General features: G+C 39.1%; 12 protein-coding genes across 12 annotated transcripts; 5 read left to right on the top strand and 7 right to left on the bottom strand.

The window, feature by feature from the left end:
• Positions 1–12: 12 nt before the first annotated feature.
• Positions 13–546, bottom strand: MNP1 (mitochondrial 54S ribosomal protein bL12m; the record flags this gene model as incomplete). The annotated part of the gene is made up of 1 exon (XM_043192839.1): positions 13–546. One exon carries the CDS (start codon positions 544–546, stop codon positions 13–15), a length of 534 nt encoding a protein of 177 aa, XP_043051227.1.
• Positions 547–1,333: 787 nt separating this feature from the next.
• TPK2 (cAMP-dependent protein kinase catalytic subunit) lies at positions 1,334–2,882 on the bottom strand (the record flags this gene model as incomplete). The annotated part of the gene is made up of 2 exons (XM_043192838.1): positions 1,334–2,571; positions 2,879–2,882. The coding sequence occupies 2 exons, from the start codon at positions 2,880–2,882 to the stop codon at positions 1,334–1,336; spliced, it is 1,242 nt and encodes a 413-aa protein (XP_043051226.1).
• Positions 2,883–3,020: 138 nt separating this feature from the next.
• On the bottom strand, positions 3,021–4,730 carry SMF12 (divalent metal ion transporter; the record flags this gene model as incomplete). Its single annotated transcript, XM_043192837.1, has 1 exon — positions 3,021–4,730. The coding sequence occupies one exon, from the start codon at positions 4,728–4,730 to the stop codon at positions 3,021–3,023; it is 1,710 nt and encodes a 569-aa protein (XP_043051225.1).
• Positions 4,731–5,085: 355 nt separating this feature from the next.
• Positions 5,086–5,805, bottom strand: KQ657_002060 (putative phosphoric monoester hydrolase; the record flags this gene model as incomplete). Its single annotated transcript, XM_043192836.1, has 1 exon — positions 5,086–5,805. One exon carries the CDS (start codon positions 5,803–5,805, stop codon positions 5,086–5,088), a length of 720 nt encoding a protein of 239 aa, XP_043051224.1.
• A 1,184-nt stretch (positions 5,806–6,989) lies between these two features.
• Positions 6,990–8,969, top strand: RCK2 (serine/threonine protein kinase; the record flags this gene model as incomplete). Its single annotated transcript, XM_043192835.1, has 1 exon — positions 6,990–8,969. One exon carries the CDS (start codon positions 6,990–6,992, stop codon positions 8,967–8,969), a length of 1,980 nt encoding a protein of 659 aa, XP_043051223.1.
• Positions 8,970–9,358: 389 nt separating this feature from the next.
• KQ657_002058 (DEAD/DEAH box helicase) lies at positions 9,359–14,365 on the top strand (the record flags this gene model as incomplete). Its single annotated transcript, XM_043192834.1, has 1 exon — positions 9,359–14,365. One exon carries the CDS (start codon positions 9,359–9,361, stop codon positions 14,363–14,365), a length of 5,007 nt encoding a protein of 1,668 aa, XP_043051222.1.
• A 60-nt stretch (positions 14,366–14,425) lies between these two features.
• On the bottom strand, positions 14,426–15,196 carry RFA2 (Rfa2p; the record flags this gene model as incomplete). Its single annotated transcript, XM_043192833.1, has 1 exon — positions 14,426–15,196. One exon carries the CDS (start codon positions 15,194–15,196, stop codon positions 14,426–14,428), a length of 771 nt encoding a protein of 256 aa, XP_043051221.1.
• Positions 15,197–15,462: 266 nt separating this feature from the next.
• On the top strand, positions 15,463–17,625 carry KQ657_002056 (uncharacterized protein; the record flags this gene model as incomplete). The annotated part of the gene is made up of 1 exon (XM_043192832.1): positions 15,463–17,625. The coding sequence occupies one exon, from the start codon at positions 15,463–15,465 to the stop codon at positions 17,623–17,625; it is 2,163 nt and encodes a 720-aa protein (XP_043051220.1).
• A 25-nt stretch (positions 17,626–17,650) lies between these two features.
• On the bottom strand, positions 17,651–19,090 carry SNF12 (uncharacterized protein; the record flags this gene model as incomplete). The annotated part of the gene is made up of 1 exon (XM_043192831.1): positions 17,651–19,090. The coding sequence occupies one exon, from the start codon at positions 19,088–19,090 to the stop codon at positions 17,651–17,653; it is 1,440 nt and encodes a 479-aa protein (XP_043051219.1).
• Positions 19,091–19,378: 288 nt separating this feature from the next.
• Positions 19,379–20,935, top strand: OLE2 (Ole2p; the record flags this gene model as incomplete). Its single annotated transcript, XM_043192830.1, has 1 exon — positions 19,379–20,935. The coding sequence occupies one exon, from the start codon at positions 19,379–19,381 to the stop codon at positions 20,933–20,935; it is 1,557 nt and encodes a 518-aa protein (XP_043051218.1).
• A 217-nt stretch (positions 20,936–21,152) lies between these two features.
• KQ657_002053 (uncharacterized protein) lies at positions 21,153–21,728 on the top strand (the record flags this gene model as incomplete). The annotated part of the gene is made up of 1 exon (XM_043192829.1): positions 21,153–21,728. One exon carries the CDS (start codon positions 21,153–21,155, stop codon positions 21,726–21,728), a length of 576 nt encoding a protein of 191 aa, XP_043051217.1.
• Positions 21,729–21,791: 63 nt separating this feature from the next.
• ZTA1 (NADPH:quinone reductase) lies at positions 21,792–22,796 on the bottom strand (the record flags this gene model as incomplete). The annotated part of the gene is made up of 1 exon (XM_043192828.1): positions 21,792–22,796. One exon carries the CDS (start codon positions 22,794–22,796, stop codon positions 21,792–21,794), a length of 1,005 nt encoding a protein of 334 aa, XP_043051216.1.
• Between the last annotated feature and the right edge of the window lie 2,975 nt (positions 22,797–25,771).

The raw sequence follows: 25,771 nt of genomic DNA, 5'->3' as shown, positions 1-25,771 counted from the left end.
GTTGGTTATAGTTTACTCCAATACAACCTTAGCTCCTAAACCTTCCAAAGTAGCCTTAATCTTTTCAGCATCTTCCTTAGTGACATTTTCCTTCAATACCTTTGGAGCAGCTTCCACAAACTTCTTAGAATCAACTAAAGATAAGCCTAATAATCCCTTGACTTCTTTAATAATCTTAGGCTTGGATTTAGCATCGAAAGATTCCAATTTGATCAGGAAAATGGTTTTCTCTTCAACTTCTTCCTTTGGAGCTTCTTCAACTGCAGCTGGGGCTGCAGCTGGGGCAGCACCTCCAGCGGGGAAAGAAATGTCGGAAATGTTTAAACGAGTCTTCAATTCGCTGATTAAACTAGATGTTTCTAATAAAGTCAATTTGGAGATTTGGTCCACAATAACTGAGATCTTGGGATCAATTGGAGCAGATGATGATTCTGAAGCGGCTGCTTCAGTGGAGTTGAAACGAACACAATTGACGCGAGCAATCATGGCAGCTCTACGGCTGGCAACACCGCACAATGGCCTCACGGCAACACGCATGGACGACATTATATTTGTATATGATAGTAGCACCGTATTGTATGTACGTACTGCTAGGCAGTTTCTGTAGAAAAAATTTTCCAGCTATGAATTTTTCAATGCCAACTTAACACCGGTATCTGCACGACTTGCTATATCCGTTTTTGTGAGTGTGGAAATTGGAGAAACCATCAAAAGAATATAATTATCAAGTACTTAACATATTAACTATTACGGACGCTAATCACCGGAAGAAAGGAACTTCCAGTCATTTTGTTTCCTTCCTATATCAAATAGCATCTTATTCTGTTCCATTCCGATCTGCTACATTCATTCATTCATTCATTCATTCATTCCTTCAATAGACATAAATAATGGCTTCATTCAGATTCTGTGCTGAATGCAACAACATGTTGTATCCAAAGGAAGACAAAGACAACCTCCGACTCTTATACTCGTGTCGGAACTGCGACTATACGGAGCTCGCCGAGAACCCCAAGGTTTACCGTCATGAGTTGATCACCAACATAGGTGAGACTGCTGGTGTGGTGGAAGACATTGGTAGTGATCCAACATTACCTCGTTCAAATAAGGAGTGCCCTAATTGTGGGAACCATGATTGTGTTTTCTTCCAATCACAGCAGAAACGTAAAGATACCTCTATGATTTTATTCTATGTGTGTCTAGAATGTAAAAAGGTCTTTAGAGGATGAAAAAAATGGTGACTTAGAATTTATATTGTATAGATACAACGTTATAATTATAGTAATAGTAAAGTAATGATAATAATAGTGATGATGATAATGATGATGATGTTCTAAAAATCTTCAAAGTATTTGGAGAATTGATCATCTCCATTAACCCCATAATCTAATTGTTCCTCGGGGTAATGATCAAATAAGGATGAATCCCCGACCCCAGCAGTGATTGGAGGTTCATAAGGAGTTTCAATGTCTTTGGCAAGTAATTTCTCCCATACTACTTCAGAGAACCAAGGATGGTTTCTGATATCAGCAGGCCCATTCATCAAATTACCCAATCTTCTAGTCAAATCAGCAGTAATCAATTTACATAACAAATCAATTACATCTGGGGTAAAGAAACTGGGATAATGCACTTTCCCCAGTAAAATCTTTTCATAAGTCTTCATAGGGGTCAGATCATAAAATGGTGTATAACCTGCCAACATTTCAAAGATCAATACTCCTAAAGACCACCAATCAACAGATTTATTATAAGGTTTTGAAGTAATTACTTCCGGAGCAATATAATCTGGAGTACCACATAATGTCCAAGTAACAGTTTGAACTTCCTTTGCAAATCCAAAATCAGTAATCTTAATATGTCCATTCCGGTCCAATAAAAGATTTTCGGGTTTTAAATCCCGATATATGATATCATGACTATGCAAATACTCCAATGCCAACGTCACTTCAGCAGCATAGAACTTGGCCACAGGGTTAGGGAATCGTTGTGATTTACGTAAAAGTGAAAACAATTCTCCGCCTTCGATATAATCCATAACCATAAACAAATTTTTGGCGTCTTGGAAGGTCCCCCACATCCGAATGATAAAGGGGTGTTCTACCAATTTCAACATCCTTCTTTCATCATTGGTGTGTTCCACTTGTTTCATCTTCACCACTTGGGCCTTCTTCAACACTTTTATGGCGTAGTACCGACCGTTATGAACTGAACGAACCAAATGAACTCTTCCAAACGAACCAGTTCCCAATGTTCTCATGATATGGAAGTCGCCCAAGGAATACTTTCCCTTTGATACTGTCGACTTCTGGGGAAGTAAGGATTGGTTTATATCATCTTGAGTAAGTACAGGCTGCACTTGTTGTTGTTGTTGTTGTTGTTGTTGCACTGGAACTTGTTGTTGTACTGGAACTTGTTGCTGTTGTTGCTGTTGGGTCAGAGGAAATGCATTCATTGAGGAGGAATTCGATGTCGATTGGTCAGAACTAGTGCTACTGTCGGTATTCAGCTTGGTGATATGAAGCTTTTTCAAAATATTGGTGTGCATTAGCTTAGCTTGGTGGTAGTAGTCTTAAACTGAATCCAAACAACCTGGCAATGGTGTGGAGAGAATCAAGACTGTAGTATGACAGCTAGATAATAATAGAAAAGATGATAAACTGGTAGACTCAATTGTGCGTTTAAATCACCCGGGAAAAAGATTGATTGTTTCTATTTATCGTAATATGGCAATGATCTACTATAAAATGTATAGAAATGTGCTGGTTAGTGTGGAAGGAAGCTATAGTTTATAGGGTAATCCCTTAAACGGAGTCAACAATTCGGTCGACAAAGCGGGTCAAGGGAATTGGTGCGTGCACGAAGATTATCAATCTACTCATATCTAATCTGGTCATGTGATTCAGAATGGAGTCTAATACAATATACTATTGTTAGGGTCTACAGTTATACTGTTCGTCCCATGTTATCTAGAGTAAATGCAACATAATAAGTAAATAATAATATTATTATTATTACAGTTACATCCCAGCAATACCGTTTGCAGCCATCTCATATATCGTGTACACATTCAAAGTACTAATAAGAACCCAAACCAATATCAAAAGAATGGTCGTACTCCAGTTATTATGCATGTACTTGTATCTTTTATCTTCCGGTTCATTTTCGTCATCAACATAACCAAAGAAATACATTATATTACCTTTAGCTTGAAAATACCATTGAACAAGTTTATTAGCATTGTTTGGTGGTTGGGGTAAGGTGTACGAAACTTTTGCGTCGGCGATTTCCTCGTTAGGAACTTCAATTCGCATAATCTTCCGATGACAAGTAAAGTAAATCAATGGAGCAGTTAATGGAGGTAATAAGATTGAAATAACCACTTGAGAGATATTCAATGCCTTCCCGAGTCCCTGTTGTCCGATCCCAATCGATATTGCAAGACATGGTACTATCAGAATCATACGGGTAACCAATCTTCTTACCCATGGTTTTAATTTCCAATTGATATGTCCTTCACTAACAACTTGACCAGCAATAGTACATACAATCCCAGCAGATTGACCAGAAAATAGAAGGGCAACCATAAAGATAGTACCCACGGCAGGAGCTAACGAGGTCAGTAAAAGATGGTGTATGGAGTATAAATCCGCATCAACTGCAGCAGGTGTTCCGTATAATGTTGAACCTGCCACGATTAATATGGCAACATTAACAAAGAGTGCAAAGGTGAATAAAGATATCATTAGTTCCACGATGGAGTACTTTAAGCAGTAATTAATGGCAAAATATGAAGGACGATATTTCCGATAAAAGTAATCAGAAATATCATTACTTGTTTCTTCAACAACCAGGGTGGTTTCAGTCTTTTCCATTGCATGTTGCTTTATAGAACGAGTTCTGTGGATGCCATCAGTTATAGTTTCTTCAAATTGAGCAGTCGATGATCCAACTGACATTGGTGGTGGTGCGGGGCTCTTGTGTTCCTTTTCATCATTAAACTCTTTAAGAGCGAGACTAACGTATCCATTCTGTACATCGTACTCTCTTAAACGGGGTTGTACCAAACTTGACCCTAAGAATAGACTGTGGATCATAACTGTAGCTCCTAAAATACCACAACCCAAGGTCAACCCGCCATTTTGTAGCATTTCAGAACTAGGGACAAAGCCTCTAAACACTTGTCCCACGTCAGCATTGATATGACTCAACTCAACCGCAAAGCATACCACGACACCAAGGACTAGCACGGCCACAAGCATTTCAAACACACGTACAAACTTGGCAGAGGCTGTGTCGTTACGATAAGCAATCATCACCACCAAGACATCGACCACTGTAATAGCCACACCTGCTGGAAGCGGGATCTTAAGCAAAATGTTTAGGGCAATAGCAGATCCTATGACTTCAGCAACATCAGTAGCAACAATGGCACATTCAGCAAGGACCCAAAGTATCCAGTTTAACCATTTGGGAAGATATTCACGACAACACCGCGCCAAATCGTAGCCCGTAACTGAACCTAATTTGATACAGATGGTTTGAAGAAATATGGCAATAATATTCGATAAGAGCACAACAAACAAAAGTGAATATCTGTTATTGGCACCAGCAGAAACGTTGGTAGCGTAGTTACCAGGATCCATATATGCAACAGAGACAAGAATCCCTGGTCCCACGAACAGAAGGTACTTTCTTAGTATGCTCTTGACGTTAATATACGAGATCATCTTGCAATATGGAGTAAAGCAATACAGATCTTGTGATTTATGGAATGAGGAAATGAGGGAGTGACTTACACTATTTGTATATCGGCATATGTGAAAATTTGGTAATTATGGTTACAATAGGAGGAACCTTGCACAAGATGCGGTCCTTGTAGAAGAAGTAGTGTAGTTGTTGTAGTTGAGAAAATGGATGTTCAATAAGAAAAGAGTGGCTTTTCCGGAAGTGTCCGAGGCGTTTCTCGTAGTTGATTTCCGAGGATAAGCGACCAAAGACAGACGCTTTTAGAATTACAAGGCATATACATAACTACAATCCATTTATAGTGTAATTCATTCATATTTTATAGCTCTATAATGTCTATTTCCCTAAGAACTCCTCAACACTAGCACCTTGTAAGATGTTGTCGAGCTTTGAGTGAATATCACCAAAGTCCTTGAACTCGGTATAAGGAATGCTTTCTCTAATACAATACTTGATAAGATCACGGCCATGTTTGGCGAAAAGAAGGTTTGTTTCCTTGGCCGCACTCAAATCAGAAACCCCATCCCCACAGTAGAACAATGGGACGGATGGTGAGCCGTTCTCTTGAAGATATTGTTTAATTGATTGAGCTTTATCATGGCCAAATCCAGATTCTGGATGCTTGAATAAAATGTTCCATTTACCTGTGGCAGGATCTACTTCCACGTCATTGGAAATGATCTCAATCTTAGTGGCAGCTTCTTCACCTACAAGCTTGCATAACAAGGCATGGATGATTGGTCTCATACCAGAAGAAACAACAACTACTGGAATATCTTTAGTAGCACAATAATCATAGAAAGTCTTGAACCCAGGATCCAATCTAATGTCCTTTAAAAGAATGTCAATACACTCATTAAATTTGGTGGGGACAGATTCAAGCATTTCTCTAAATCCATCTCTAAAAGTAACCGTACCGTCTAAAATGTCATCATTAATCTTTAATCTGTTGGTGAGTCCCATACCGAGGTTATCGGTGAGGTAATCGTTGGAGTCTTGAAGGGTAACGGTTCCGTCCCAATCTGTGAAGACGATAGCTGGAGAAGGAGTGGACATAATAATAATAATAATAATAATAGAGAAAAAGTTGATATAAACTGTATTACTTAATCGGAATTGTGGTTCCAGAAAAGAGATAGTAATATATTCTTAAGTCGATTCCGCCTTGGGTACTCCCCACTCCCCTTTAATGTTGGTATGAAGGCGAAACACGTTTCCCAATACGGAATATAAGAGAGCAATGTGTGTTAAGTCGTGTGTTTACGTAATCAAGAACAAGAAGATGAATTTCACACTGTATACACCACCCCAATAATAGTTAATAATAATAATGATAATCTATGGGAATGGAGGGGATTTCTTCTATTGTGTTATGTTTGGAGACACCATTAGTAGGCTTATCATGCACACCAGCTTTTATTGTTACCTAATTAATAGATCCTACTTTAATCATTTGACCCTAAGTAACACGCAAATGATATCACATTAAGTCTGCAGTTAGATAAAAGAAAATTAGGTCAAACGGCTGAACAACCTAACCTTGAATAATTTGGGGGATTATCATTGTGAACATCTCATTCTAAACTGTTCATCTTATTATCAACACTTTTAGTTGAAAAATATTTCATCTCATGGTTATACAGCTTATTATGGTCAATGGGGTTTGTGAATAATGTAACGCTGTACAAATACTGTAAGTTGTTCACGTTTTGTTGTGATATTTGATGAAGAATACCCATGCGTTGAATCACATACCATCCCTCATGTTTGACGGGTTAATTTTACTATGCGACGCATACACCTGAACAAATTAGAATGTCTTGTCTTCATTGCTGTGTACCAAAGGAATGCATTGTTGTATTGACATTGCTACTACTTGGAGACGACTAGTGTAGTCATGCGAGCGCGGGTCGTGTACTCTGGATGGAGAAACTCCATTGGCAAATCCCATCTTCTTCTCCTTTCCAAACTTCCACCATCACTTCAATTCATTTGATTTGACGTCGTTCTATTTGATTTTAATCCCATCGGAATACGAATACATCATCCACTTCAATCCGGCTCTTTTCTTTTGTAGTCTCCGATCTTCTACCATTTTTTAGAAAAAAGAAAAAAGCTTTCATACAAAGATTGTGGCGCTAGGAAAAAGATAAACTTTACCCACGATTGCTAACTACTTGAGTTCACATAACATTCAAAGTAACGTCTGAATTAGTGGTGGTCGGCTTCTACGGTTCACTATGTTTGAGAACTTTAAGGCTTTTATTCGGCACGGGAAACAAGCAAATGTTCGAAAGCAAAGGCTTCCTTACGATGATTATCACCAAGATGATCACCAGGCTTACATGTCTCCGAGAGTAGGAAGCGGTGAAGCGTTAACTCCTCAGCCCACTAACTCTGCCACAGGGTCTGATCCATCTGTTCCACTTCATCATGACGACATCACAGGTTGCTCCTCCTTTGATGCTGATCCAGTATCTACGATCAAAGTATCTCAGACTCTGGTTCCGCAATCTAATGCCGAGCAATTAGAACAGTATCAAAATCAAATCACAAATCACGACTACCAATATCATTCCACTGTTAATGACAATAATAAGATTAATAATAATAATAATAATACCTATAATAATCACCACAATCATAATGGAAAACACGATTACGAGATATTGGCTCATAAAATCGTTGAGGAAGAACGGATGATGCGTGAGAAACGTCAATCCCATAAATATCCAAACTTAGATGCCTACGAAGTGCTTGAGAAAATGGGTGAAGGTGCTTTTTCCATCGTCTACAAAGCACGTCACATTGATACAGACAAGTTCGTTGCCATCAAGATCCTTAGAAAGTTTCAAATGGACCTGGCACAGAAACAATCAGTACTCAAGGAAGTGACTATTATGCGGCAATTGAACCACCCTAATATCGTCAGGTTCATTGAATTCATTGACCTGGACAAATACTATTATATTGTCCAAGAATTGGCTGTCGGGGGAGAAGTGTTTACAGCCATTGTTAATTATACATATTTCTCTGAAGATGTGGCTCGGCACGTTATTACTCAAGTTGCTCATGCCATTCGTTATCTTCACGAAGAAGTTGGTGTTGTTCATCGTGATATAAAACCAGAGAACCTCTTATTTTACCCTATTCCTTTCCAACCTTCACCAAATCCATATTCGAAACTTAGAAGATCAGACGATCCTAATTCAAAAAAAGACGAAGGTATATTCATTCCCGGTGTTGGTGGGGCTACTATTGGAGTTGTCAAGTTGGCTGATTTTGGACTTTCCAAACAAATTTGGGAACATAATACCAAAACTCCTTGTGGTACAGTCGGTTACACAGCTCCAGAGATTGTTCGTGATCAAAGATATTCTTGTGAAGTTGATATGTGGGCTATTGGTTGTGTTCTCTATACTTTCTTATGTGGGTTCCCACCATTCTACGATGAACGTATTGAGATGTTAACTGAAAAGGTGGCCAAAGGAGAATACACCTTTTTGAAACCTTGGTGGGATGAAATATCTCCAGAAGCAAAGTATTGCGTTTCTAGATTGTTGACTGTTGATCCTAATCAACGTTATGGTATTGATGAGTTCTTAAATGACCCTTGGATGCAAAAGTGTTCTTTAGTACCAACTATGCCTCAAGAGATACAAACTGGACGTTCGCGAACTCAAGTTGAAGCTCAAAAGCAAGTTCATGTTGAAGCTCAGGGTCAGGGTCAGGTTCATTCTCTGGGCCACTCACACGCACATCGCCATGGTGAAAGGCATCGCAAGGACAAAGATTCGGACATTGACCTTGCACCAGAAGAGATGCTTCCAGTTAAGGAACCGCAACAACCTACAGAGCATCCCGTCCAGAGTCAAAACTCAAAGTTCAAGAACTACATGGAAAGTGGCATGTATTCTCCAGCAGCTGTTGCGCTCAGGGACATGTTTGATATTTCTGCTGCTGTGCATCGTATGGGTGAAGAAAAGAAACTTGCCCGTAACAACAACCTTGTGAATGATATAGTGGAAGAAGACGAGGAAATGGAAGAGGATGTAGATCTCAGCGGTACGGTTGAACACCTGCATCCTCGTCGTTGTGAACCCGAAGTTACCAAAAGTGGAATGTTTGACTTATCTTTGAACGGAGCTTCCATTTTAGAAAGGCGTCGTCAAAACAAAATAAACGTTAGCCCTATGACAATTACTGTTCCTGGAAGTTAACTTTAGAAACTGATGTTTCTCTTTCCACTTGTCATCACTATGCCTATTACTCTATATTATGATTTTTTAATTTATTTCTTTCAAGTTTGGTTTTATTTCATACACATCCTATTTTTGTATTTAGTATGAAGCCGTATTGATCACGTGTTTCAATTATTGTCTTAATTAGCATTTTGTATTATCATTTTAGATTGTTTTCGAGCCAGCCATACTGTGATTATTTTTGCCACAATGTATTCATTTTTACGCGAAATTGTAACAATTTTTCTTTTTTTGGTGGCAAAACAAAAGTCCTTTATTTTTCAATTTAAGGTCGTTTTTCAGAGGCAAATCGAGTATTGAAGTTATCACCACTTTTTTTATGCTTTTCCTCTTGGACAGCACAGCACATGTCACCAACTCTATTGGAATTTGATGTTGGTCACATCGTAGCGGCTGCATCGTCACCTAATGCTAAGGGCATTCAACGGACTAATAAGAGACTGTTTGAACATATCGAATCCCCCTATGTGTACGATGTTGCAAACACTGAGACAGGTATCACTGAGTGGATCACGATCTTAGACAGATCCATTTCTTTCGTCACGGATACCCCTGCATCGTTGATGACAACAACAACGACAAATGAAGTTGACGCTGACGAAGATAATAACGAGATGATAGATGTAGAGTTTGTTCTATCCAACTGCAAAATGGCCTTGGAGGCCACGGGGTTGCTTACTTTGAAGTCTCAACTACCAGGTGCAAAGTCTACCACCCCCAAAAAGTTCCTCTCGTTGCATACAGACATGCCCGAGGAAGATATTACAGCTCTACAGCTGTTGATTGAATCCTATAATTATCTTGGGGGGAGGAAACTTGGGAATCGACTTCGCTTCCAAGGTTACGATGTCACTATCAGAATGGACTATAGTGTCAATCTTGTTTCCATCAACATTAACTTCCAGTTAGCTTCATTATCGTCATTAGTTCCTTATCCTAGTGCTAAGATTGTTGCGTACATGCACAAGCTTATCGATCCGTATCTGGTGTCACTTGGACCCCATTCATCAGCTATAGGAATAGAGACTTTCTATGAAGCAATAACAGACCACACGGCGAAGTTGCCTCCAGTGGAGCACGTTCTACCCATCTCTGAATTGTGTGCTGACTTGTTCCCTTTCCAACGGAAATCAGTGAAATGGATGCTACAACAAGAACATATGGCTATAACACCGGTCAATAGTATTGAGCCCATGGCATTCATACATCCAGAGATCTTGGACCGACTCAAACGTTTGCTGCTGCTACAATTAAGCATTCATGGTGATCATGAAATTGATGAATGCTTGCTAACTTTATTGGGTAAGTTATGTTTTGGCTGGAGTCGTTTTAAAGAAGATCTCTTCTATAACCCTTTCACAGGAGCTCTTGCAAAGAGATCTACTGTAGTAGGCTATTTTATCCGATTACCTAAGGACGAATACGAAGGTCTCCCTGGTGGTGGGTTGCTCTCAGAAGAAATGGGGCTTGGGAAAACTGTGGAGATTGCATCGTTACTAATTGCAAATAAACGCCCAGAATCAGATGTTGGGACACCATTGGAAGTCCAAATGCAGCAATTTGGTGATATCAAAGTCATTGAAAGGGCTAGAACAACTCTCATAGTGGCGCCTTCTTCTATCCTTCTGCAATGGGTAGGTGAATTAAAGCGTTTGGCTCCTTCATTGGCAATTACTACATATAAAGGTGTTTCAAGCCACGAATACAAGGGTCTATTGAATACTCCTAAGTTAGTTGCCAAATACTTGTCTCAATTTGATGTTGTGTTTGCTACTTACGATGTCATTGCCAATGAATTGGACTATGCTTTATATTCCTCTCGAAATCGAAGAACAAGAAATGCAACTAAAAGGGTTAAATACGATGAACAGAAGGATGAAATCGAAGTTTTAGGAGTAGTTGATCCTAATCATGAAAGGTTCTTTGAGTTTAAAGTAAAGCTGATAAAACCTCCAACTCCTAATACTTGTACCTTAGCAGAAGGTTCGGAAGAATATGATGATCAAAAGAGCGATTACGAACGAATGTTACTACTGGAATTTAAAGATATTGTCATGGTACGTACCTCAAATGCCAAATTATTACCTCGCCCTGATTATCTGTCTCCATTAATGATGCTCCAGTTTTGGAGAGTTGTTCTAGATGAAGTTCAAATGGTTTCATCAACAATATCTCGAGCTTTCCAAACAGCTTCTCTTATTCCAAAACACCACGGCTGGGGCGTTAGTGGAACTCCTATTAAGAGAAAGTTTAATGATTTACATTCAGTTCTCAAATACCTCAAGTATGTTCCCTTTTATGGGGAATTGGGGGATTATAATTGGGAGCTTGTAGCTCACTCTGATGCATTATTTAGAAAACTATGGACTCAAATTGCTATTCGTCATACAAAATCAATGGTTGAGAGTGATTTAAAACTACCTCCTCAGCATCGAGTGTTAATGACAATCCCGTTTTCTGCTGTGGAGCAGGAATATTATAATCAAATGTTTGCGGAATGTGTTTATCTGGTTGGACTTGATCTTAATGGCCAGCCAAAGTCTGACTCCTGGCTGCCAACTCCAGGTAACTTGGCTACGCTAAGAAGTTGGCTAGTAAAGCTAAGACAAGCATGTTGTAACATGCAAGTGGGGAAGTTATCCAAAATGTCGTTGGTGGCTTCCAAAAAGCTGGTGAATGTTATGGGACTCAAATCATTAAACGATCTTCTTCTTGATATGCTTGATAAGTCTGAGGATTCTCTTATAGATGTGGAAAGAGAGATTGTTCAACAGTATAGTGACTTGGGTGAGTTGTTTGAATTCATCTATGAGCCTGAAACAGCATTAAGCTTCCTTAAAGTTGGGTCTTATAAAGTTGATTGTATGATTGTGGCTTTGAGATCTCTCATACTGCGTGACGTTCAAACGATATCAAAGATCATTGGACAGACAATCAAACAAGAATATCAAGAAGAAGTAGAAGAAGAAGAACCAGAATTGGACGAGAAAATCATAAGTCAACTTGATGCCAACATCAAAAAGGAAGTGCTCAGATTACGGAGCAATACAAAGATCAATATACTTCGAGTAAGGAATTGGCTCTTGATGCAACATAGATTTTACTTTTTAATTGGTTCATCTTTCTTTCAGCTTCATGATGAAGAGTACCAAAAGCTCATTAGTTACCGTCGCTTACCTAATTTTTCATTATCAAAAAGTTTAACGAAGTTCAAGTCCCCTTCAGCAACAGCCTTATTGTCTACCCTTGTATGCGATATTCTGTTAGGGGATTTGGAATTCAGTCATCCTACACCTGAGGTGAAGGCAGAAGATACTTTCCAAGAAGAATACTACAAGAAAATGGAACTGCAGTATTATAGCTTAGCTGAGGATTCCCGTAACCGCATATTGAAGTCATCTACCAACGCATTTACTAAGAGTATAGATGTCAAGATTAAGTCAAGAGAAGAGTTTGATTTTTTTTTCAAAGGGACTCAACGTGATGATGATGAAGGTTTGACTTCACTTCCTAAGGCAACAAAGAAGATTTTCAGGCGTCTTCCCAAAGTCAATTTGACTATTCTTGATAATGTTAGTTTACATATGTCTGTGGATCTATTCATTAATCGTTTGAAAGGGATGTTGATTGCTTTGAATACTCAAGCAGAGACAATCAATTTGTGGATGAACGATCTATTTGAAGTTATAGTATCACCGCTATTAACACAAGATCAAGATCCTGATGGAGAAGAATATGAAAAGTCATTTAGAGACCAAGATAAAGCTTCATGTCTTCTACACATTGTGATGAGAGCATTGACTGACCGTGAAAAGGCTCTACAAAGTAGCACAGACAAGATCATTGCATCGGCTTCAGATTCAGCCATGGAGCCTCCAAGCATTAACAATAAGGAGATGCTTGAAGCTTATGAATTGGAAAGGAAGAATGTTATGCCAACACTGAAGCTGAAAGCATCGCTTGATGGGTACATGACTGAGTTCAAAGAGCTTATAGGAGAGATGGAGTTTGAACGAGGTATCAGCTCCGAGACCCGAGAACTTCAACTACAATTACTTGAGCTGGTCATAACGAAGTTGGCTGTTATACTGAAGAATCAAATCAGTAGCATAAGTTTATTAAGAAGGGAGTTGAGCAACTCGTGTAATTCCGTTTTCAATACAAGAGTAGCTTACTTCAAGCAACTTCAACAGCTTTCAGATAGTGTTCAAAAGAAGGAATATGGTCTTGATCAAGATTCATTGGATGGTCAAAAAATTGATGTTCTTCAAGCAAGTCTTGTGGGGAAGTTGCAGCAGATAGCTGAACGAAGTAGTAAAGCTATTTCAAAGTTGAGGTATGTACGCGCATTAGCTGTGGACAGAGATGGGGAAGATAAGGAGGGAACAAACGGAAATGACGATGAAGATGATGATGGTTGTTGTATTATTTGCAGCAATGTTATCACTATAGGATCTTTGACTCCATGTGGCCATAGTTACTGTCGAGATTGTTTATTAGAGTGGTTGAGATCACACCACACCTGTCCCGTTTGTAAGTCGTTTGTTTCTGTTGGCACGATTCATGATTTCATCAAGTATAAACCAGACTTAAAGGTGAAACAAGTTGTTCCAGAGACGGAGAGCATGGAGCATTCGAGACCCGAGAACTTATTCACCATATACAAGGCATTAGGAGAAGAGAGCATTAGTCGTATACAAAATATGGAGATCAACAGTTATTTTGGGTCTAAAGTTGATTTGATAGTGAAACAAGTGTTGTTTCTTAAGAGTGAAGACCCCGACGTTCAGATTGTTGTGTTCAGTCAATGGAGAGACCTTCTTTATATATTAGGGACGGCCTTCAACACTGTGGGGGTTTCATATATAGCGTCGCAAGGACTGTGGCTGCCCAAATGTGAACTGCTTCCCATGGACATCAAGAAGGGTCGGAAACGGGGGGATGAAGTTGATTTGTTCAAGAACAAAAGTAAAGGTATTACGTGTTTTTTACTTGATGCCAGAGCACAAGCCAGTGGATTGACTTTGGTCAATGCAAAGCATATGTTTCTATGTGATCCACTTGTTAATACTTCTTTGGAGCTTCAAGCGATATCAAGAATCCATCGTATTGGACAACGTGACGAAACTACGGTGTGGATGTTTGCTATAGACAACTCTGTGGAGGAGAACATTGTGCTTATGTCCACCCAGAACCGGTTGAAGTATCTTGGAGAGAATGACGATAAGAAGATCACCATGGCCGAGTCACTTGCCCTTATGAGCAGTGGAGGCAATGATACCATGATATCGAGTCATGACGGAGAAGTTGTTAGCAATGATGACACATGGACAGCACTATTCAGTCGGCGATAAAATACAGAGTATACCAACTTTACATAAAGTATATCATATTTATTCTTATTTGTACTCAACTCATATAGGCAAGTAGTTGTCGTCACCAGACCCATTGAAAACACGGCCTGAGTGCATCAACGACTGGAGAACCTCTACGACCTCGTCATTAGATATCCCGAGCTTGGTGGAGATCAATTGACAGGGCACACCTTCAGGCAACGAAGGACTGAATTCAGTGATGATATTAAATACATCATCTTCCAAGCCTCCTCCACTCAGTTTCACAAACAACGAAGAGTCCTGTGCAACATTATTAGTATTATCCTTGGGAAGCGACATTTTGTTATTATCAAATACACCATTGGCCTTCAAATGACAATTGATGGCTCCAAGATAATGATAAAGGATCTGATTCGAATCCTCAACAGCACGAATGATTGGGTTTTGAATGTTCTTCTTTTGTCCAAACTCCTTAATGGTTCCATATATGTAAACATATTTATTGAGATGTTTCTTGAGCAACTCTTCTTGTTCTGCTGGAGATGATTTCTGTTCATTAACCCATTGTCTTACTTCACATTCGCCTGTACCATCTTCAACTCCAACGGCAATGGAGGAGTTCAAGTTTTCCACCTTGCGAACTACAGCCACGATGGAGACAAAGTTCAATTCCAAGCTATTGACAACGAAATCTCCATCGGGCACTTCTTGAGTGGCTTCTACCAACTGCTTGATGGTGATGGGAGTAATGGTGCGTCGCGTCCCGGGGTTTCGCAGTTGTGATGTTCCATCTTGTGAGGATCCTGTGAATCCTCCTTGACCGTCCAAGTCGTATCTAAACTTGTCCATAGTGTGTGGTATGTGTATTAGGATAGGTAACTGTAACGGTAACTGTAGTGGTAACTGTAGTGGTAACTGTAGTGGTAACGGTAGTAGCAACAGTAGTTATATGGTTCTTCTTCTTGATGGCCACACGGAACGCGTAATTCTAATATGTGATCCTGTATTTAGTGTTCTCGCTAGTCAAAAGCTTACGTAATAAATATTACTTCAGTTTATACTTTATTTATTCTGGTGATAGAATATATATGCATATGTACCCCATTCATCAACAAATGGAGAATATTAGTCCTGCGCTCTACGAAAGCGACGTATCATCTCTGCGACAGTCTCATTTGGACGAAGACTTGGAAAACCCACTGCTTTCTAACGTCCTACACGCATACATCAACACCACCCAACATAGTGATGAAGATGATGAAGACAATCAACAACAACAACAACACTATGTAGCAGCTGTCGTGGCTAAGGCGGCCGCTGAATACCCACAACAGACCCAATGGGACAATGACGACCATGATGATCCACAACCACAGTCCCAATCGGGTATAATTAAGTTGGTCCAATACGATCCAGACAAAAAGACTAAACGGTTAGGACGACCAAGAAAGAACATCAAACATAATTTAAGTGCGCCTGAGAATTCTTCGTCTGATAACTTCAATGAGGCGCGTTATGCCAAGTTCCGGTTTGATAACAAGCCGATTTTAGGTCCTGGTTCTCGTGGGGGTAAAACAGGTACCAAACGATCGACCGCTAAGGGGAAACTAACTATCAATAAAGTCCGGGAACGACAACTGCAAACGACTCTTTCCTTTGATAATAAAATTGGTCTTGTATTGAGCCCTCCTAACGACGATGCAATGGATCCCAATCTTATAGATCACATTGATAATAGCGCCCGTGTGGCTGATGCTGCTACTACTACTGCTGCCACTGTGACTGCTCATAAACAGGTCACGTCTACGGTGACACCCATTTATAAAAGATCAATGGTCGCTGGTGCAAGCAGAACATCGTTTATACGGTCACGAAGGAATGCTAAAACAAACTCCACACTTCTTTCACCATTACACTATGAACTTTATGACGATCGTTTGATAGAGTCGTCAACGTATGCTACCAACGAAAGTAAGCTTCCCCTAGCCTTCGGGTTCCCCTTGTTTCCTTCGCCCTATGCCAAAGACATTTTATATCTACAAATGTTTCTAACCAAGTTTAAAGACATTATCCACGTGGGGTACTTGGGTCCTCAAGACTTTGAAGATGGCTTGGGTCTTGCCAACGTTAAACCCCAACATGTACCTGAATCTGAACCATCGATAAACGTTTGCATACGACCTCCTAGTGAAGATCTGTCTGAAGAACTGGCCTTTAATGATACTGCTGTGAAGAAAATGGAGCTCTTGCTTTTTAAACTCTTGTCATTGATACTCAATAGAAAGAAAGAAGTAACATCTCTTCTGAGAGCATCGGCTGAATTGAAATCAAGATTCGACTCAATTGCTGGTCTACCGTTTAATCCTTTCCTTCTTCCACAGTTCGATACCCTTGGCTTAACTGCAATCCCTAATCAACAAGATAGGTTGGTCTTTTTAAGGATACTTGCTCAATGGTCATTGACTTCTTCAGAGTTGATCAGAACATACATTGCTGATTCCTACGAAGGATATGGTGATAGCGAGTATGTTTCTCGGTACGTTCAATCATTTGGATTGTTATCACCACACGATTCCAACTATTCAAGTGCGCATATCACCAAGGAGATTTATCAAGACCAAAGTTCATTACGAATTTTGGATTTCTTTGCTGGTGATTGTGGGTTACATGTGGGTAGGTTTTTCCTAAGTAGAATGGCAGATGCCAAAGCTGGTGGACTATCATCAATTAGAAATATGGAATCGGCTATTCATAGAAAGGGTATAGACATTGGTGAGTCCTCGTCATTCAAACTCTATGTTCAAGATGTGCATAAAATGTTAACTGAGAGTTTGACTTCCTTTGGAGTGGAATTTGATGAACATGGTAACGAAATAGTTGACGATAAAACTGTACAAACCGTTAATGATAATTATTGGTATGAGGTTGCTTCTAATACAAAGGAGTTGACTGTGTTTCTTGAGTTTCTTTCAAAGCAATTAAGATTCCCAGATCATCCTATTCCAATTCGTTCTAGTAGTAAGTTTTACGATAGCGGAACAAATTTATGGTCCTATTTGTCTGCGATGCTTCCATTGCTTCTGTGTCATGAAGAGCTTCAAGGTAATAACCTTAACAGACGAAAAAGGAAGGATGTCAATTATAACGAACTCTCAAGCGTACGAAAGACATACGATAGTGGAGAATCAGACTTTGAAATGGACCTTCGTATGGCAGACAATGGTGGTTCAGATTATTCAGGTGGTGAAGAAGACGAAGACGAAGATGACGACAATTGAATTGATAAAAAATATTAATAATAAATCACAATCTGGTTGATCCCAAAAGCAAGTCGATCTTCTCCTTCAAAAGCAGTTCATTTTCAATAAAGTAGTCAGCGCGTCTTACTACTTCTTCATCATATCCTTCGTCACTCTTAAGTCCTCTAAAGGTATCCAGCTGTGTCTGTACCCAATTCTTAACGAAGGTCACTGGATCATTGGACAATTCTCTATAAAACCTTTCTCTAAGGTTAGCATTCTGCAAAGCAACGATTCCAAGAGAAATCCTATTATTTATCTGTTGAATCGTCATATCTGTTCTGGCCATATTCTCAAAGGCTGATTTATTGAATTCAACCACTTCTTTTTGGATCTTGGATATAGATATTGGCAACTCCACAGGAATATCCAATACAACTTCTCCCAACGTGGTGGACTTTCTGGTGTTGACTTCATAATCTATTATCAAAGGTTGTAAGGGTCTTAAATGAGCCAGGGTTAATTTGTATAGTTCATAGATCTTGAACAGTTCCACACCTAATAAATCCTTTAATAAGTCATCGCAGATAACAGTAGAAACATCTGTCTCTACTTCAGGGTTGACATTAGCAAGCATTTCCTCGGCTATAGCAGGAACTTTGTTATACATTTGCTGTTGATCAAACAAATCATTGTACATAATATATCTCCAGATCATATACACCACTTCTTGTTGGTTGGCAGTGGTTCTACTCAAGAATTGGGCCATCTTTGGAGTTAAAGAAAAGGAATTGGAGTGGTTTTTAAGCATCAATGTTATTTTAGCCTTGATGTTGAAAATACCTAATCTTTTGACATCAAGACCATCAAACTCTTTCTGGTGTTGTTGTTGCTGTTGCTGTTGTTGCTGTTGGTGCATGGGTTGCAGGGGGTCTCTCCATTCAATAATACTTCCCTGTGTGTTAGTCAAATTAGGATAGTCCTCGTTAGGGATCAAATCTATTGTAATACCGGACAAAAAGGAGCTAAACTTCAATTGATCTTCAACATCATTACCGTCTTGTACAAACCGTCCCTCGACTCTCAAGGTCCATGACGCCTCGGAAGACGCAGGGTCTGGCAATGGCATCCCTTGTTCCTGAAGCAATTGATTTTGCCAGGGCTGGTTCTCACAAGTATTGTAGATAAAGACTCTCAAGAGTCCCTTCTCTGGTTTCAAATTGGAAGGGTGCATTGAGTTCTGTTGGATCAGCTGGAAGTCTAAGGCATCTCGAGAAATAAGCAAATCCAAATCCTTTTCTGCTGCCTTTAACCGTTTGTATAATTCCAACGAGGGTACTTTCTCATACAAGTATTCGGGTATGGTAATATCTGTGGGTGTATACGACACAGCAGGATGCGAAGATGGATTTGCCCGAGGACGGTTTGATGGGGCTGCTTGGACTTGTGGAGGATGGGGAGCCGATCCATCGTGTGGGGGAGGAACGCGTATTATCCCTGACATTTTTTGCTCTATGTTTGTATGGAGTTGAGTTAAGTATGGTGGTTGTTTTCATTATCGTTCAAGAAAAAAATAGAGAGTTGGAAATTTTCGATAGTCGTTTGCTTAGGTAATATTTTGCCTCCATTGTTTGCTTATGTAATCATTATTTTATGTTTGCTTACGTAATGTTTAAATCCTGGGGTTTTAGCACACCAGTACGAAGGCTACACATCATGTAATTAACTTACACTTACCATCATCACATATACATATAAGTCTTCAAACGGTGTGTAATTATAGTTTCATAACATGAGTGAAGGTGCCACAAGATCTATTAGGGTTCGAAGGGCTAAAGGAAGTAATAACGACGGTGGCACTCATAGCAAATTACTCAGTCAAGCTCAGCATCTAAAGAAAACTCAACTTAATGAAATAAGAAAACGGAAACGTGATTTTTTAACAAGAATCCATTATACCAACTTTGCAACGGTAGTTGTATTTCCAGGTCTAGTCTTGTTATATGTGTTATATAATCAGATGTCCATATCACCACAGAATACCAAGACTTTGATATTTACTGTGGTTTACTTTAACATCACTTTGCTCAGCTTTACTGCTGGTTATCATAAGTGTTTTGCTCACAATACCTTCAAATTGCGGTCTAGACCACTCATGTTTTCCTTTGGAATATTTGGTGCAAGTTTGGGTCTTGGAAGTATTCGTAATTGGGCAGCTTTGCATAGAGCTCATCATCAATTTACAGATGATACCGTCAAGGACCCTCATCTGATAAAAAGAGGGTTTCTTTGGGCACATTGGGGCTGGCTAATTAAAAAACCTAAGATCCTTACTTTCTATAAGGAATTCATTGAACAAGAATTCCCACAAGATTATCATTGTGCTCGGAATATTGTCAATGAAGTAAATGTTGATGTTCCTCAAGAATATACCGAGTTTGAACTTCTTCGTAGTGATTATGAGTATAAAATCAACCAGTTTGTTCTTTGGCAAAGACGGTGGTATTTCCCATTGCTGATGGTGACAACTTTGGTGATTCCTGGTTTGGTGGCTAAATATATTTGCCATGATACTTTTATTAATGGGATTATTTATCCTGGAGTTCTTCGTATGCTTCTTTGCCAACAAGCTATTCTTATAACTGAATCTGTTTGTCATATGTCTAATATTGGATTTCTGTTTCCAACACAAGTGTTCAGTGAGAAGAACTCATCCCAGAATTGTAACAACCCTTTGATATCCTTTTTAACTTATGGACAACTGCGACAGAACTTTCATCATGAGTTCCCTCATGACTACAGATGTGGACACTCTGCATTTGATTATGACCCTACAAAGTGGTTTATATGGGGACTTTCATGTCTAGGATTGGTAGAAGAATTGTCAAAGACTCCACTTGAATTGATAACTCAATTACAAATTCAACAGCAACAACAAGTGATCAACAGAGTAAAGAGTCAATTGAATTGGGGTACTCCACTTTCCAAACTTCCATTGATCACTCCAAGAGAATTGAATAGAATCGTTAATGCCAACGCTCTGGATCGTATCTACATCATCATCCAAAACATTATTCACGACATTACCCCATTTATGGACCAACATCCTGGTGGTGTTGCATTGCTAAAGGCATCTCACGGGAAGGACGCAACAAAAGCGTTCTACGGTGGTGTTTATGGACATCTGACTGCTGCTGTTAACTTATTAGCTACTATGCGAATTGGAGTGCTTGATGTGGGTAACGATGAAGAAGTATGGAAACGTGTCGTGACTGAAGAGGGCTCTGTTAAAGAAGCTGTTTCAAGTAGAGGTGACTCCAAGCAATACAGAACAGCGGAAGCTGCTTAAATAACTTATGTACGTAGTTATCCTATATTTCACCATTTGTCACGTGAATCCATACCACGAAATATCGGCCCAATTAACCCGATTATATGCAGATGTCGATTTCCACTTTTATATGCCGTATATTTCACGGGGAAAAAAATAAGCTCCGACTTGAAAAGATGGAGCAAAGATCCAATACTACCTCTATCAGTATTACAAATCGTCCATATTCAAACACATGTCACAGGGCCCTATATTATTTAATTTCCGCGACTATCGTGGAGCCACGATCGAGGACTTGGATATCCGGCCTGCGTTGTCGATCACTCCTCTCACCAAAGTGGAAGAAGCTCTTGAACTACTGTATGAGAACGACTTCACTTATCTACCAGTAGTACATCAGGATAACAAGCGCTTGCTCGGTGTTCTACATGTGGAGGAGTTACGTAAGGGCACGGTCCAAGCTGTATCTGGTGCGGCTGTTCACGAATATATGATCTGGTTCCACCAACGATCAAGAGCTCGGTTTAACCAGGAAATAAACGGTGAAAGGATGGAAAAAAGTGGAGATAACAAAAGTGAAAGCGACTTGACAGATAGGAAAAGATTTTCTACCAAGATTGTTAGACCAACAGCATCATCTGGTAAGAAATATCATGTTCTCACACCTTTAAGTCCTTTGGAAGATCTTGCTTCGTTTTTCAATGATGGTAACTACTTTGCAATTATTACAAACAAGAGTGGGAACTTTGTTTATGGAGTCGCTACACCCGATGATTTGTTACGTTACGAACAGTCAAGACCTCGGCTATAATAATCATAACAAATTTGATTACATCCATAGATTTGCACCTATATACTACTACAGAGACCTCTATCACTGAGGAATGTCCAATAGTAACTTACCGGAAGTTTTTCTGCTCTCCAAATCAGCAGCTGCTTCAGCATACTTTTCTAGGGGGTATACCTTGTAAATGTCAATGACCAACTTCTTGTTGTCCAACAATTCTGCAACTTGGCTAGCATAGAAGTTCCACTCTTCGTCGGTGCTGATGTAAGCAAATACTTGAGGGCGAACAAACTTGATATTCTTAGGACTTAAAATGGTTACCGGAAATGGCTCCACTGGTCCTGAACTATTCCCAAAACTGACAAACGTACCCTTTCTTCTTAAACTCTTCAAGGACGTCTCAAAGGATGTCTTACCAACAGAATCAAACGAGGCATGAACACCCTCGCCATTTGTGATTTTAAGTACTTGTTCAGTGATATCTGAATCTTTAGAATTAATAACATAATCTGCACCTAATGCAAGCACTTCCTTTTGCTTCTCTTTAGACGAAGCAAGAGCAATCACTTTAGCACCTCTTGATTTAATTAATTGTACCAAAATCTTACCAACGCCACCAGCCGCTGCCCACACCAAAACTATATCATCCTTCTTGACATTGTAAGCTTCAGTAATGAATGTCAAAGCGGTTAAAGATTGCATGATCGCTGCCCCATATTCCTTCAAGTGACTTCCATCCTTCAATTTGTAAACTTGGACCTTGTCTTCTGTGATTTTGTTAAATTGGGCAAAAGTGTTGGGGTTGACATAAGCAACAAAATCCCCCACCTTGTACTTGGTAACGTCCTTTCCAACTGCTACAACTTCACCCAGTGCTTCTCTTCCCATGACATAAGGGAACTTTTCAATGGGGTAGATCCCCTTTCTGAAATACGATTCAATATAGTTGACTCCCGCATATCTATTCTTAATAATCATTTCCGTTGGACCATCAATTGTAGGAACTGGGAAGTCAAATACTGGCTTGATAGTGTCATATCCTTCACTAGTACCATCCAAATATACCACCTGTTGTGTTTTAGGAAGGGTCATGGCTGAGTTTGATTTAATTGACTTATACGGAATGAATTGAGTAGTATAATAATTAGCCCGTGGTGTTATGGGGGCGGAACCTTTATAGAATGTTTGGAATTACTAATTGATTTGTAAGCCTGCACTTAACAAGAGAGCAACAGTATGCAAAACGTAACAAACCTACACAATTGATCTTGAATTATTCACAGCAACGAAAGGCTTTTGGTTATAACTAAAATATGGCACCGACCTCAATGCACAAACTTATCGGCAATATCCAGCAGTTGGCGATTGCACTTTATGTCTTCCCCGGAATTTTTTATGGGCCTGCATATACTTTGATACGAAAAAGTTATAGATCTTATTCTCCTTTAGAACTAGAGCGACTATGAAAGGTGTAATCTCTGGGAGTTTTCTTTGAGCTAGATGTTGGTAGTAGCATTGCAACAATAAGTAGATGTCATGGGTTTTTCAGGCGACCACAAGTGACTCTTGCAGTGTGGAGGTGAGGGGTATGCACTAAGATCAGCGAGAGTTGAGATAATACTCACACTTGTTTCCATGCCTGTATGGGGAACTTTGAATTGAGCAGGCTTTATTGAAGGTAAAGAAAGAAACTTTTGCGCCATACGATATCATTTTGTGTCATGTGGATGAGACACTACATTTAATGCCTTACTGATAGGTATGTTTGCTAAAAATAATTAGTGAGATCATTGCATTGATAGAAAAGTGCTCAGTTATAAAAGAAATAGAACATTTTGCTCAAAGAAATACTATCATGGTGAATACAATTTTAACTAAAAAAAGTCAAACTTCTCTGCAAACTAAATAGACAAAGGAGAATAGCTATTCTTTCACCCTACAGTTAGATTTATAAAATGGGACACATTCTAATTAACGAGATGGAGCGGAGAATCTACTTAGCTAAAGGGCATGCGTAAGTCTTGAGGTCAAGCTCTGAATGATTTCGGGATCACATTTTCATATATTGCCTATTGTGATCAATGGATCATTCGTGTGCAGATGAAAAGTATGTGGATGTAAAAGCTTTTTATGAAAATAACATCCTCAAGCTCGCTTTAGATTTTATGTTTCCTTGTTGATAAAGTGACCTGAGGATAGGGGCTTTTGTGTAACCACCTCATCCTTCCTCCAAATATCCCTGTTCCTGGTGGCTGATACCCAAATTATCCTCATTTACCTAACCAGTACCCATAAATAATGTTCAACAAATGGATAACTGTCTCTTCCATGTCTTAAACGGTCCACTCCCTTCTTAGAAGTACATCGTTTCATTTACCAGAACCGAAACCCGATAATAACTATCATCTATCAATCTAATAAGTTTCTCAGTTTCTCAAAAATAAAGTTCACAACATTGTTTCTTCATTCCAAGTTTCACAAGCTTTCCTTGAATTGCAAAGGACTCGCAGGAAGTCACTCTTGTCGCAATCATTACCCACTTACGAAGCACACTCGTAACTAACTCCAAGCAACCTCACACGGCGGAGGCTGACCCAACTTCTTCCTGTTATGCTGAGACTACTATCGATACCCCTTAACTTGAATCTACGACCAAGAATGTGAACTCTCCATTAATGACGATGCAAAAGATGTAACTATATCTGCATCAACTGATTGTCAAATCAATACCCCTATTACTCTTATTCAAATCCCTTTTTCAAATCATTCCAAAAAGTACAAAAGATCTGCTGGTCTTTCTACAAGAAAAGTCAACACTAAAATTTCAGGCCTCCAACGTCAATTAAAAAGTTCAAGACCCACTAGTACAGTGGTTCTATTTAATGTTCATACTTTTTGTGTATTCAGATGTAGTAGAAAGTACGTTACCAGTGCCAAGAAATGTTGGAACCTATCAAATTATTTGTAATAATATTTTTATTACTTCGTTTCAAAGATATAATTTATCGTAATGAAAAGCTAGTATTAAAATTTTTAGGTTCAATTCAAAAGTTCAAGATCCACTGTGCATATGTACCCAAAACTACTAGCTTGTATTCAAGTAAGTGTACGTTTGGACAAGATTAGCAATGTTTGAGTAAGGACACCTAAAATCCTTCTAATAATTTTATAAAAATAAGTAATCGTAAAATCACAGCGACATTTCAGCATTTCAACTTACAATCACACATAAAATAATAATATCAGATACTTCATATAGAAAATAAAAAAAAAGATCGAAAAATTCGCAATGAAGGTACTTATTACTGGGTGATCTCTTTGCTTATCACAACCGAAGAAAAGAGCATGATTGTTTAATCCGTTTTCTATTAGCTCTTCTTCCGAGGGAACAAAGGGAAATACTGCTTGCCGTAGGTCGTTGCTTTTATTCTCAGGTAAGGAGAACCATGGTATCACATAACTGCTATTTGCACTATGGTATCTTCTCTGAGATTGGTTTAGAATGGTTCCATTGGGATACCCATTCCAATCTGCCGTCATATCGTAAGCAAGTATCACATCCACTGGCCTCTCTGGTACAAGGAACGGTTGGAATGGAATGTTTTGTCCGTCATCGCCTCCGTCATTAAGAAACATATCTCTATTCTGGGTGAGCAGCAAATCTCTGTTATCTTTTGCACCTTTATGGTGTTGACGTATTGTGTCAGAAGCGTGCAGGATCGTATATGACACAATTATGTAATCTGTTGGTTGCAAACAAATAGCTGAGAGAATATTCTAGAAATCCTAAATTGAGTTATTTAAAATATCCCGTATAGGTAAGTCAGGATATTTTAAATGATAGCTAGCCACGTGGAATGACGAACAATGATAAATTGTTCTTAGCAAGCTTGCTAATCCTATATTAGCAGTAGGCTATAAATACGCCACCATAATGTTGAAGTATTGTGTCAGAAGCATGCAGGATCGTATAAGACACAATTATGTAATCTGTTGGTTGCAAACAAATAGCTGAGAGAATATTGTAGAAATCCTAAATTGAGTTATTTAAAATATCCCGTATAGGT

This window comes from Scheffersomyces spartinae (genome assembly GCF_019049425.1).
Source record: "Scheffersomyces spartinae strain ARV_011 chromosome Unknown scaffold_2, whole genome shotgun sequence".
NCBI classification, from domain to species: domain Eukaryota; kingdom Fungi; phylum Ascomycota; class Pichiomycetes; order Serinales; family Debaryomycetaceae; genus Lizanozyma; species Lizanozyma spartinae.
This window is presented reverse-complemented; position numbering and strand designations above follow the sequence as displayed.